Source organism: Entelurus aequoreus, linkage group LG02, assembly GCF_033978785.1.
Source record: "Entelurus aequoreus isolate RoL-2023_Sb linkage group LG02, RoL_Eaeq_v1.1, whole genome shotgun sequence".
In the NCBI taxonomy this organism is placed as follows: Eukaryota; Metazoa; Chordata; class Actinopteri; order Syngnathiformes; family Syngnathidae; genus Entelurus; species Entelurus aequoreus.
In genome coordinates this window covers 29,489,573-29,503,441 of record NC_084732.1, presented here as the reverse complement: position 1 = coordinate 29,503,441, position 13,869 = coordinate 29,489,573, and the positions used below count along the sequence as shown (strand labels likewise).

General features: G+C 41.0%; 1 protein-coding gene across 2 annotated transcripts in view; it reads right to left on the bottom strand.

The window, feature by feature from the left end:
- LOC133632350 (zinc finger protein 710-like) overlaps positions 1-12,836 on the bottom strand; it is a 37,923-nt gene extending 25,087 nt beyond the window's left edge. The window contains exon 1 of one of the 2 annotated variants that reach the window (XM_062024733.1): positions 12,764-12,836. In XM_062024733.1, coding sequence (XP_061880717.1) covers positions 12,764-12,799 — 36 coding nt within the window. In that variant the 5' untranslated portion in view covers positions 12,800-12,836. The other variant, XM_062024741.1, reaches the window with a different exon arrangement.
- Positions 12,837-13,869: the final 1,033 nt, after the last annotated feature.

Here is a 13,869-nt window from a genome sequence, read left to right as displayed (position 1 = left end):
CATGGATAGCTTGACCCTACTAGATGACTGCGTCCACCAACTAGAGCGCAGTAATTTCGTAACTTTAGACGCTGCGGACAAACCTGCTAGCGTTAGCTGTAGTGAGCTGACTAGCCCAGTTTGTAGCAGCTTTAAGCGGCCTACAAGCAACGGTGAACCGGTTGAGACGCATAATAGATTTAGACCTTTAGCTAGTCCTATACCCCAATCTACCGGGCACCACTCCTTAGTCATAGGGGACTCCTCACCCGAAACATACAGTTTAGCAAACCAGCCATAATTAAGTGTATTACCGGGGCCAGAGCACCTGACATTGAAGCTAATCTTAGGGAGCTAACTCGCGACAGGCCTAGTAAACACGTACGACAGGCTAATCGCACCACTAGTTACGCAAACATAGTTGTACACGTTGGCTCCAATGACACCAGGGTGAGACAGTCAGAGATTACAAAGAGGAACATAGCTAGAATTTGTAATCTCACTAGAAAGATGTCCAGGCATTGAGTACTTGTCTCTGGCCCCCTGCCTGCGAGAGGCAATGATGAGAGGTATAGCAGATTAGTGGCTGGCTTGTTTTTGTAGAGAACAGGGACTAACGTTTATTGATAATTGGCATATGCATAGATGCTATAAGTAGCATCGTTAACCCAACAATGGACTTCTCCCAGTAGCTCCACCCATTCGGCAGATGACTTTATGAATTGCTTTAATAAGAAAATTGAACTCATTAGAAAGGAGATTAAAGACAACGCGTCCCAGTTACAACTAGGTTCTATTAACACAGATACGAATGTATATACGACAGATATTGCCCTCCAAAATAGTCTCTCTCTTTTTGATGAAATAACACTTGAGTAACTCCTGCTACGGACCCCGACTTAAACAAGTTGAAAAACTTATTCGGGTGTTACCATTTAGTGGTCAATTGTATGGAATATGTACTTCACTGTGCAACCTACTAATAAAAGTCTCAATCAATCAATCAATCAAACGTGTAAATGTAACAAAACAAACAACGTGTTTACTTGACCCACTTCCTGGGAAACTTATCAAGGAGCGGTTTGTAATATTAGGACCATCAGTGCTAAATATTATAAACTTATCACTTTCCTCTGGCACTGTTACCCTAGCATTAAAAAAAACGGTTATTCAATCTCTGCTCAAAAGACCTAACCTCGATCCGGACCTCATGGTAAACTACTTGGCCGGTGTCCCACCTTCCCTTTATCTGGAAAATACTCGAAACAATTGTTGCACAGCAGCTAAATGAACACTTAGTGTCTAACAATCCCTGTGAACCCTTTCAGTACGGTTTCAGGGCAAATCACTCTAAGGAGACAGCCCTCGCAAAAATTACTAATGATTTATTGCTAACTATGGATGCTAATGAGTCATCCATGTTGCTGCTAGAAAGTTTGATCATATTACGCCTATACTGGCTCACCTGCACTGGCTTCCTGTGCACTTAAGATACGACTTAAAGGTTTTACTACTTACATATAAAATACTAAACGGTCTAGCTCCATCTTTTCTTGCTGATTGTATTGTACCATATGTCTCGGCCAGAAATCTGCGTTCTAGGAACTCCGGCTTATTAGTAATTTCCAGAGCCCCAAAAAAGTCTGCAGGCTTTAGAGCGTTTTCTATTCGGGCTCCAGTACCCTGGAATGCCCTCCCGGTAACAGTTAAAGATGCTACCTCAGTAGAAGCATTTAAGTCCCATCTTAAAACTCATTTGTATACTCTAGCCTTTAAATAGACCTCCCTTTTAGATCAGTTGATCTACCATCTCTCTTCTTTTCTGCTCTGCTCCCCTCTCCTGCGTGGAGATGTTTTAAGGTAACCACAGATGATTCGCTAGCTGTTCAAAGTCGGGACCCGGGGTGGACCACACCTCTGTGCATCAGTTGGGGACGTCTCTGCGCTGCTGACTTGTCTCCATTCAAGATGATCCCCTGTTGGCCCCGCTATAGACTGGACTCTCACATTATTAACTAGATCCACTCGACACCCATCGCACCGGTCATCCAGGGGGGGTCCCCACATCTGCGGTCCCCTTTTCTCATTGGGTTGAGTTTTTTCTCACTCTGATGTGGGATCTGAGCCGAGGATGAGGTTGTGGCTTGTGCAGCCCTTTGAGACACTTGTGATTAAGGGCTATATAAATAAACTTTCATTGATTGATCTTGCCAGTTGTGCGGAAAGTTAATCAGTTTGGAGTGCACATATGCAGCGTGAAGAGGTTTGTGTACGCTTTATTATTCACTTTTCCTATACCTGCTTCATTATCTTTCATCTCGTTCGTATTTTGTTTGGGAGTCCGAATTATGCTGGCATTTTACATTGCCTTAGTTACCTTCTTAAATAAATCTCTGGGTTTTTTTCCCCTACGATCGACGCACTTCAAAAATATATTCTTCTCCCTGGGGGCGGCGTAACAGAAAATATTTGGGATGCACTGGTATGGTTAAATGTGCTAATAAATTACCATATTTTTTGGGACTATAAGACGCTACTTATCTGCTGGGTCAAAAGTATACATACAGCAATGTTAATATTTGGTTACATGTCCCTTGGCAAGTTTCACTGCAATAAGGCACTTTTGGTAGCCACCCACAAGCTTCTGGCAAGCTTTTGGTTGAATTTTTGACCACTCTTCTTGACAAAATTGGTGCAGTTCAGCTAAATGTGTTGGTTTTCTGACATGGACCTGTTTCTTCATCATTGTCCGCACGTTTAAGCCAATCTAAAACCTTAATTCTAGCCTGATTTAGCCATTCCTTTACCACTTTTGACGTGTGTTTGGGGTCATTGTCCTGTTGGAACACCCAACTACGCCCAAGACCCAACCGCCGGACTGATGATTTTAGGTTGTCCTGAAGAAATTGAAGGTAATCCTCCCTTTTCTTTGTCCCATTTACTCTCTGTAAAGCACCAGTTCCATTGGCAGCAAAACAGGCCCAGAGCATAATACTACCACCACCACCATGCTTGACGGTAGGTATGGTGTTCCTGGGATTAAAGGCCTCACCTTTTCTCCTCCAAACATATTGCTGGGTATTGTGGCTAAACAGCTCAATTTTTGTTTCATCTGACATCACATGGACAAAGATAAAACCTTCTGGAGGAAAGTTTTGTGGTCAGATGAAACAAAAATTGAGCTGTTTGGCCACAACACCCAACACAGTTGCTCTTAGGACCTTAAGCTGCTTTGAAATGGCTCCATGTGGCTTTCCTGACTTGTTCAAGTCAATGATTCGTTTTTTTTAGATCTGTGCTGAGTTCCTTTGACTTTCCCATTGTTGCGTTTGTAACCGAGTCTAATGACTGCATCACATGAGCCCTATTTAAATGGGCTCAGAGAAGTCAACAGGTGTCAGTAGACAAAGAATTGTTCCTGTTTGCGGATGACTCTGCCCTGCTGGTATCCGGCAAGGACAAATCACAGGTGGAAAAAATCCTCAGTGCCGAACTCTATAGAATTTGCACCTGGCTCGCTGACAATAAGCTATCCATACACTTAGGTAAAACGGAATCCATCCTATTTGGGTCCCAAATCAACCTTAAGAAAGTCAGTGACTTCACTATTAAAGTGGGTGACATTGTTAACACCAGGAAAGATGAGGTCACCTACCTAGGTTCCATTCTAGAGGCTAATCTTTCCTGTGATAAAATGGCAACCAAAGTAATCAAAAAGGTCAACCAACGAACAAGATTTCTATACAGAATCTCCTCTCTGGTCAACAAAAGCATCATAACGATTGTAGCGGGAACTCTCATTCAACCCTTTTTCGACTACGCATGCACCTCCTGGTACCCCAGAATCTCCAAAACCCTCAAACATCCCAGAACAAGCGAGTCAGGTTACTTCTAGACCTCCACCCCAGGTCACACCTCACTCCTACCCACTTCTCCAAAGTGGGCTGGCTCAGGGTGGAGGACAGAGTAAAACAACTTGCACTGAGCCTTGTCTATAAAATTTGCTACACCTCTCTGATACCGAAGTACATGTCAAACTACTTCCAGAACGTAAATGACCGCCATAACCACAACACCAGGGGGAGATCCACAAACCACGTTAAACCCAGATTCCGATCTAACAAAGGTCTTAACTCATTCTCCTTCTATGCCACATCAATATGGAATGCACTCCCAACAGGTGTAAAAGAAAGTGCATCTCTATCCTCCTTCAAAACCACACTAAAAGAACACCTCCATGCAGCTACAACCCTAGACTAACCCCCTCGACCCACCACATCCCACCTCCCCGGATTGTAAATAATCAAATGTATATACTTGTTCTTATGCTTTCTGAGCTCACTATGTTCACCGTTCACTGTACATATCCTACGAAGTGAGACCTACACCGTTACAATGTCCATTTCTCAGATGATATAATTGTTGATGACTGAAGTATGCTGATAGCAACCCAACCTAATCCCCCCGTCCAGACCCCTCCGCATCCTACCCCCCAGATTGTAAATAATTCAATGTATATACTCTGATGATTAACTTGTGTGATGACTGTATTATGCTGATAGTATATATTTGTACCATGAATTGATTAACGTGGACCCCGACTTAAACAAGTTGAAAAACTTATTCGGGTGTTACCATTTAGTGGTCAATTGTACGGAATATGTACTGCACTGTGCAATCTACTAATAAAAGTTTCAATCAATCAATCAAAAAGTCAATCATAATCACTCACATGAAGTTAAGAGGCCTTGCCATGAAACTAATTTGATTTGATTGTAACTTTTCTACATCACCAAAATTGATAATGTATGTTGCTGTAAGTATACTTTTACAGTAGACCCATAATAAATTCATAAAAGAACCAAACTTCATGAATGTTTTTTGTGACAAACCAGTATGTGATCCAATGACTATCACAAAAAAATAAGAGTTGTAGAAATTATTGGAAACTCTAGACAGCCATGACATAATGTCCTTCACAAGTGTTTTGACCACGACTGTATGTATGTGTGTATATATATATATATATATATATATATATATATATATATATATATATACAGTGCCCTCCAAAAGTATTGGAACAGTGAGTCCAATTTGTTTATTTTTGTTGTAGACTGAAAACATTTGGGTTTGACATCAAAAGATGAAAATGGGACAAGAGATCAACATTTCAGCTTTTATTTCCAGGTATTTACATCTGGATCTGATACACAACTTAGAAGATAGCACATTTTGTTTGAAACTACCCATTTTTCATCAGAGCAAAAGTATTGGAACATGTGACTGACAGGTGTGTTTTGTTGCCCAGATGTCTCCCAATTACATTGATTATTCAAACAATAAATAGCACTGAATGTCTGAGCTCAGTTTCAGATTGGGTAGGATAGGTTTTGCCTGTGCAGACTGCATTTAGAGGTAGAACCAACATGAAAACCAGAGAGCTGTCTATGGGTGAAAAAGAAGCAATTGTGAATCTGAGAGAAGATGGACAATCAATCAGAGCCATTGCACAAACATTGGCCATAGCCAGTACAACCATTTGGAATGTCCTGAAGAAGAAAGAAACCACTTGTGTACTAAGCAACAGACGTCGAACAGGTAGACCAAGGAAAACATCAGCAGTTGATGACAGAAACATTGTGAGAGCTATAAAGAAAGACCCTAAAACAACCGTTAGTGACATCAGCAACAACCTCCGGAGGGCAGGAGTGAAGGTATCCCAATCTACTGTTCGCAGAAGACTTCATGAACAGAAGTACAGAGGCTACACCAGAAGATGCAAACCACTCATTAGCAAGAAGAATAGGAAGGCCAGGCTGGAATTTGCCAAAAGGTACAGAGATGAGCCTCAAAAATTCTAGGAAAAAGTTTTATGGACTGATGAGACAAAGATTAACTTCTTCCAAAGTGATGGAAAGGCGAAAGTTTGGAGAAAGAAAGGATCTGCCCATGATCCCAAACATACAAGCTCATCTGTGAAACACAGCGGAGGTAATGTCATGGCTTGGCCTCGCATGGCTTCTTCTGTGACGGGCCCTTTCATCTTCATTGATGATTTAACATGATGGCAGCAGCAAAATTAACTCAGAAGTCTACAGAAACATTTTGTCTGCTAATTTAAAGAAAGATGCAACCAAACTGATTGGGAGATCCTTCGTCATGCAGCAAGATAATGACCCAAAACACACTGCCAAAACAACAAAGGAGTTAATCGTGGGCAAGAAGTGGAAGGTTTTAGACTGGCCAAGTCAGTCTCCAGACTTAAACCCAATAGAGCATGCATTTTACCTGCTGAAGAGGAGACTGGAGGGAGTAACCCCCCAAAACAAACAACAACTGAAAGAGGCTGCGGTGAAAGCCTGGAAAAGCATCACAAAAGAAGAATGCAACAGTTTGGTGATGTCAATGGCTCACGGGCTTGATGCAGTTATTGAAAGCAAAGGATTTGCAACTAAATATTAAGTCTTATTTACTTTAATCTATTTTAAGTTTATATGTTCCAATACTTTTGCTCACCTAAAAATGTTGTGTTCCATTATAATTAATGCTATCTTCTAAGTTGTATATCAGATCCAGATGTAAATACCTGGAAATAAAAGCTGAAATGTTGATCTCTTGTCTCATATTCATCTTTTGATGTTAAACCCAAATGTTTTTAGTCTACAACAAAAATAAAGGAATTGGCCTCACTGTTCCAATACTTTTGGAGGGCACTGTATATATAATTTGATTCGTTGACTCATCGTTAAGATAGTCAATGACTAGTAGACTATCAAAATAGTCGTTAGTTGCAGCCCTACACACATTACCATTCTGTTTACTGACAAGTCCTTTCAAGTGGCAATAATGCTAAATACAAAATGGTTACCAAGTTTGTAATTACCAAAGTAATAGAAGAGTAAACCCCCTTTTGTTTTATAGAAGTATTTAAATGGATCCAGAAGTTGACGGCTTGTTCAAGAGACAAATCAGTAAACACTATTTTTTGCCTTATCCTGCTAACACAAACACACAAACCAAAAATAATTATGACGCTTTGCCATGTTTCAACCAAATGGGAGTATATTATTTTAACAAGTGCCAATCAAGACAACAAAGCAAAATGTGTACAGCCCCAGCAAATGTTTCCTCTGGTGATAGAAACACAGTGTGAGAGATGATGGGTTGGTGGTGGTGACAAATGTGTCAACACACACACACAAGCTAAAATTACATTGAAGAGAGAACAAATTGGGTTAAGTGAGCAGAGGCTAGAGAACGCTGAATCGTGTTTGTTACTGATCCTGTCTAACCAGGACTAATGCATCGACAGAACACAATAGCATTTGTAGCATGTTTAACACCGCTAATATTTTGGCTTCAGAGAACTGACAGGTAAAATGATTTATTGATAACTTGTCAATACTTGTTTGGTTCAGCCTATTAGCTGCTTTTGTATAGCCAGCGACACTGTTTAGCCTGTTACTTTGCTGATGGTTAGCTAGCTGTTAAGCGTGTTAACTGGAAGTGGGGGAAATCGATTTTTAGATGCATCGTAATTCGGACATGGACGATTATAAAAATCGATTAGTAAATGTCAATAATCGATAATCGATTTATTTATTGTAAATAAAGTAATGCAGACAGTTCTAAAATGTGGCTGACTGCAGCAAGCCACCTCACCAAGAGATTCGATCAGCTACTTTATTATAGGGCACTTATTTTCCAGTTTTGCACACATTTTCATTAATTTAATAAATGTTATGGGAATTTGTTATTACAAATGCACTGTTTTTAAAAGTTGCAAGTAAGAAACACTTTTTTAGTGAAACAAAAATAAATGTAAACCTGCATCAATATACATAAATTAAAGATGCATCAATAATCGATTTTTAATCGAATCGTAGCTCCTGAATTGTAATCTAATCGTGAGGTGCCTAAAGATTCCCACCTTCGGTTAAGTTGTTAACTGGTTGTTAAACTTGTTGGCCGTTTGCTCCTTGGCTTGTCAACTGATGATTCCAACAACACTGGTAGTTGACCAGTTATCCTGCTGTTGGTTAACCAGGAAGCTGTTAGCAAGTTATTATAAGGTTGATCCTTAGCCTGTTAGCTAACTGTTGTTTAGACTTGCAGACTGGTGGTTGAGAGCTTGTAAAATGGTTGATTAGTTTGTAGTTTCTTAATCTGTTATCTGACTATTATCTCAGTTTAACTTGCATTGATTGGAATCAGACAGTGGTGCTGATAACGTCCGCATTTTCAAATGGAGGAGAAAAAAAGTCCTCCTTTCTGTCCTATACCACATGAAAGTGGTTGGTTTTTGGCATCTTATTTGTCCAGCTTCCATACTCCTTTGTATACACTTTACAAGAAATACATTGGCGGCAAACTCCGTAGCTTGCTAGCTTGTGCACGCCAGCTTTCTGAGACTCTTAGCACAGGCAGGATGAAGCAGAGCTTTTATTGTGAAGGCAGGAACTGTGCAGCCGGTCTTTGGAGTTTTGACGACAGGTACGGCGCCAGAGTCTGTTGAAATAAAAAGTGTTTCTCGCCTTCCTGTCTGTAATTTTTTCTTAATAATGAGCTGGCAGCAGCCAGCGTCATCTCACAAGACCCTCGGGTGCCGTGAATGTCAATCAAGTGACGAAAGTGACGTCATGGTAAAGATTTATGATCGCTCATTTTTAGGACTATTTTTTTAATGCCTGGCTGGCGATCGACTGACACACCCACCGCGATCGACCGGTAGTTTGCGATCGACATAATGAGCACCCCTGCTCTAGTATATATGGAGCTATATGTTGACGTCACATGTTGGAAAACGTCACACGCAAATTGGCTAATTCCAAACAGCTTGTTTGGAGGAAATATGGAGGAAGTCAAGATTGTTTTATAAATATCTCCACCATGCCTACATGGTTTAAATTACCAGACTGAAAAGACAGGCAATTTTGTATTTATGCTGCAGCGACCTTTATGGCATTTACACCAGTTTCACAGCACATTAAAAAGTAGAAAGTGTTAACATGGTTAGAACCCAGAGGCCCGACCCATCACTCTTTCTGCTTCCAGAATCACCAGCCTCTTTTATTCCTTTTTTTTTTAACCCTGCCTGCAGCAGAGCACTGCAATGTGCTTACGCTATCATTAGCAATTCTAAACCTCTAAGCATGGCTACTACATTCACACATGCTGATTATAAATATACATAAACATGTCATTTTCCTCCACTCTTTTTCATGTTTGTTCATTTGCATATCTTTGCTTTCGATGTCAATTTGGACCTGTATTACTAGCATCAAGTCGCTATTAAATAGCTATACAAGGTACATTAAATGTTGATTGAACAATGAAAAAGTACACGCACAGTTCCATTGAACAGTACCTATGTAACACAGCTATATGTGGCAGGAGGTCCAAGTGTGTGTAGTGTGCTTTGAGCATCCACAGCAGTGTTTATTTTACATCGTGAAAACAATAATGTATGGATTTAACATGTTCCACATCGTAATATGTGTACACCTGGGAGAAAGTGAAGAGGACACATTTTATATTTGGTGCTATATGATGCCATTCGCAGTCAAGATGTTGTGACAGCTACACAGCTATGTACAAAACCCAAAACCAGTGAAGTTGGAACGTTGTGTAATTCGTAATTAAAAACAGAATACAATGATTTGTAAATCCTTTTCAACTTATATTCAATTGAATACACTGCAAAGACAAAATATTTAATGTTCGAACTGAGAAACAAAATTTTTTTTTGCAAATAATCATTAACTTAGAATTTAATGGCAGCAACACATTGCAAACAAGTTGGCACAGTGGCATTTTTACCACTGTGTTACATGGCCTTTCCTTTTAACAACACTCAGTAAACGTTTGGGAACTGAGGAGACCAATTTTTGAAGCTTTTCAAATGGAATAATTTCCCATTCTTGCTTGATGTACAGCTTAAGTTGTTGAACAATCCTTTGTCGTATTTTACGCTTCATAATGCGCCACACATTTTCAATGGTAGACAGGTCTGGACTAAAGGCAGTCCAGTCTAGTACCGGCACTCTTTTACTATGAAGCCACGCTGTTGTAAAACGTGGCTTGGCATTGTCTTGCTGAAATAAACAGGGGCGTCCATGATAACGTTGCTTGGATGGCAACATATGTTGCTCCAAAACCTGTATGTACCTTTCAGCATTAATGGTGCCTTCACAGATGTGTAAGTTACCCATGCCTTGGGCACTAATACACCCCCATACCATCACAGATGATGGCTTTTGAACTTTGTGCCTATAACAATCCGGGTGGTTCTTTTCCTCTTTGGTCCAGAGAACAAGACGTCCACAGTTTCCGAAAACAATTTGAAACGTGGACTCGTCAGACCACTTTTCCACTTTGCATCAGTCCATCTTAGATGAGCTCAGGCCCAGCAAAGCCGGCAGGGTTTCTGGGTGTTGTTGATAAATGGCTTTCGCTTTGCATAGTAGAGTTTTAACTTGCACTTACTGATGTAGCGGCGAACTGTAGTTACTGACAGTGGTTTTCTGAAGTGTTCCTGAGCCCATGTGGTGATATCCTTTACACACTGATGTCGCTTTTTGATGCAGTACCGCCTGAGGGATCGAAGGTCCGTAATATCATTGCTTACGTGCAGTGATTTCTCCAGATTCTCTGAACCTTTTGATGATATTACAGACCGTAGATGGTGAAATCCCTAAATTCCTTGCAATAGCTCGTTGACAAATGTTGTTTTTAAACTGTTCCACAGTTTGCTCACGCATTTGTTCACAAAGTGGTGACCCTTGCCCCATCCTTGTTTGTGAATGACTCAACATTTCATGGAAGCTGCTTTTATACCCAATCATGGCATCCACCTGTTCCCAATCAGCCTGTTCACCTGCAAGATGTTCCAAATAAGTGTTTGATGAGCATTCCTCAACTTTCTCAGTCTTTTTTGCCACTTGTGCCAGCTTCTTTGAAACATGTTGCAGGCATCATATTCCAAATGAGCTAATATTTGCCAAAAAATAATGTTTTCCAGTTTTAACATTAAGTATCTTGTCTTTGCAGTCTATTCAACTGAATATTGGTTGAAAATGATTTGCAAATCATTGTATTTTGTTTTTATTTACGATTTACACAACGTGCCAACTTCACTCATTTTGGGGTTTGTATATTTGCTGCGTTCATAAATTACGATGAAGGCATGCATCATAACTCCGTTTCACAACACACATACACACCTGTTTTGCCAACGACGTAGCATGAAAAAATATAAAAAGTTCCCAAAATATATTTTTAAGCATTGACCATTGTATTCATCACACATCATTCCTGACCATGAGATAATGCTACTTTTGTGTTAATCAAATGCTTGGCAGGTTGATTAGATACAAATAAGGTGCTTTGAAATAAACTTTGAAAAGGCTTCATCTTTTATAGTTTATATTTTAGTCAACTAAATTTACTGTAATGTTAGCTAACTAAAACCTGCTAAAAGCAGGGGCGGCATGGCGTGGTCGGTAGAGCAGCCGTGACAGAAACTTCCGTCAGTCTACCCCAGGGCAGCTGTGGCTACAAATGTAGCTTACCACCACCCGGTGTGAATGAATGATGGGTTCTCACTTCTCTGTGAAGCGCTTTGAGTGTCTAGAAAAGCGCTATATAATTCTAATCCATTATTATTATTAAAATGTTTAGTAATTCCATTGTCTAAAACTAGAAAAACTAAATCAATTTAGATTAGACATTTTCATCAAAAGACTAAATTAAAAACTGCTGCCAAATGTAACACTGATTCACAGCTGGAAATGACCAAAATAAACACACATGCTAACATTAGCTTGCGATATAGCTTTGGACACTGCACTATTATACTCCACAGTCGCTACTTTGCCCTCAGTCTGCTCCATTGTTGTTGTGAGTTAGCATGTCTGACTGATGCATTCAGTGTTGCATGGTTTTCACAGTAGTGCAATTTGGAAATAATGTGCATAAATATTGGTCTCTAGTGTTACTTATAATACCGTTTTCCAAGAAGTATGTCCCCGAGGTGTCAAAGTCAATTGTCAAGTACACAAAAAAATGTATTCTACCGCGCCAGTGACAAGTCATAGTTTGCAATGACAACGGTACAGTTACAATCAACTAATTTAAGAAAATGAATGTATGAATAAGAACTTAATAGAGGACGGGCCTTTGTGCCTGACATCCCCGTGTAGGGATGGGCAGAGCCGGGCTAGTGTGGCCTGGTCGACCGGGTTGCGGCTGGCTTGTCGTCCACCCGGTCCCCACCTCTACCGACGCCATCAGCAATGGTATGGCCGAACGTCAAATAAACAAACAAAACAAAGCAGGCGACATTTTCGCGATAGTTGCAAACCTCCATGGAACATAAACGGTGGGAGACGATGCCAGCTAACCCCTGGGGTTAGAATGTAAGCATGGAGCGAACTCTTGGAACCTAGCATAACATTAGCACGAATGCCAGATAGATTGTAAACATGGCTCACCTGGTTCCAAAACGGGTTTATGGTGGCGACGAGACGAAATATGGAGAAGCGGTTGGAAACGACGGCAGCCGTTGTGTGACGGCAGGATGGAGGGAGGGGGGAGAGGCGCTGACGTGAATGAATAGCGAGCTCCTCCTCAAAACATGCCAGCCGCCATTTTTCAAACGCGCTGTCACTATATCATAACTACAACATAATACTCTATTTACCATCAAAATGGGATTTTAAACAGTTTAACTCTGGCTTCGTTTTTAGTGTTTAATAAACGTTAAATTGTTGGTGATGTTTACCATTTGGACGTCTCTCGCTCTAATAGGTGGCGCCATTTTGCTCTTGTGGCCTTTGGTTTTACCTTTTACATACATCAACAGAAACCAGAATATTCTACAACGAGTCACTTGCAAAAATTAAGAAACTCAGTGTATAACTTTTGTTTAATGTGAACACGCTGGCTTCCATTTTTTCAATATGTTTTCTTTTGCCACTCAGGCAAATCATATTGTTGATTGATTGATTGATTGATTGAAACTTGTATTAGTAGGTTGCACAGTGAAGTACATATTCTGTACAATTGACCACTAAATGGTAACACCCGAATAAGTTTTTCAACTTGTTTAAGTCGGGGTCCACTTAAATTGATTCATGAAACAGATATATACTATCAAATATATACTAACATCATAATACAGTCATCACACAAGATAATCATCAGAGTATATACGGTAATAATCTCAGGAATGTAGGCTCAGAGACTTCTTCAGTTATCTTGCATTTATTGTACAAGATGCATTTAAGGCACACAACAGCTCCAACATGCGTCTATCTCCTTTCCCGGCAAAACTCGAACCAACACTTCCTGTCAACAACGTCACTTCCCTCACTTCCCCAGAAGTCCCGCCCCCCATCCAAAGCCATTGGCTAACACCCCGTAGCCAGCCGCTACATCACCCCCCCCTTACAAAAAGTCCTCGCCCTCGAGGACTGACCCGTAAGGCAACATTTGGCAACACCATAGCAGCATGTAAAACAGAGCAACCCATTAGTGCAAACAAAACAGTGTAAACAACACATCACACAAAAGCGGGTTCACAAACCCCCCCACCCCCCTTCCCTTCAGTCTAAGGACACCACAAAGTCTTGCAAGCGGTCCGGAGGCCTCTTCATCCGCCTCGGCCGCTTTCTTCCATTTCCCAGCAGTGGGACAGCTGGGTCGGGTGTGCCAGTCCTCGGGAGGGAGCTGGAGGGGGCGGGGGAGGAGGGGAGTGGGGAAATTGGTTCCCCCTGGGGCGTAAGCGGGGTATTGGTAAAGGGCTGGGCGGGCAAGGGAGAGGTCACCTGTGTATCCGAGGCAAGGGAAGGGGGACCCCCCGGTAGGGGGCGAGTCTGTCTCTGTGGA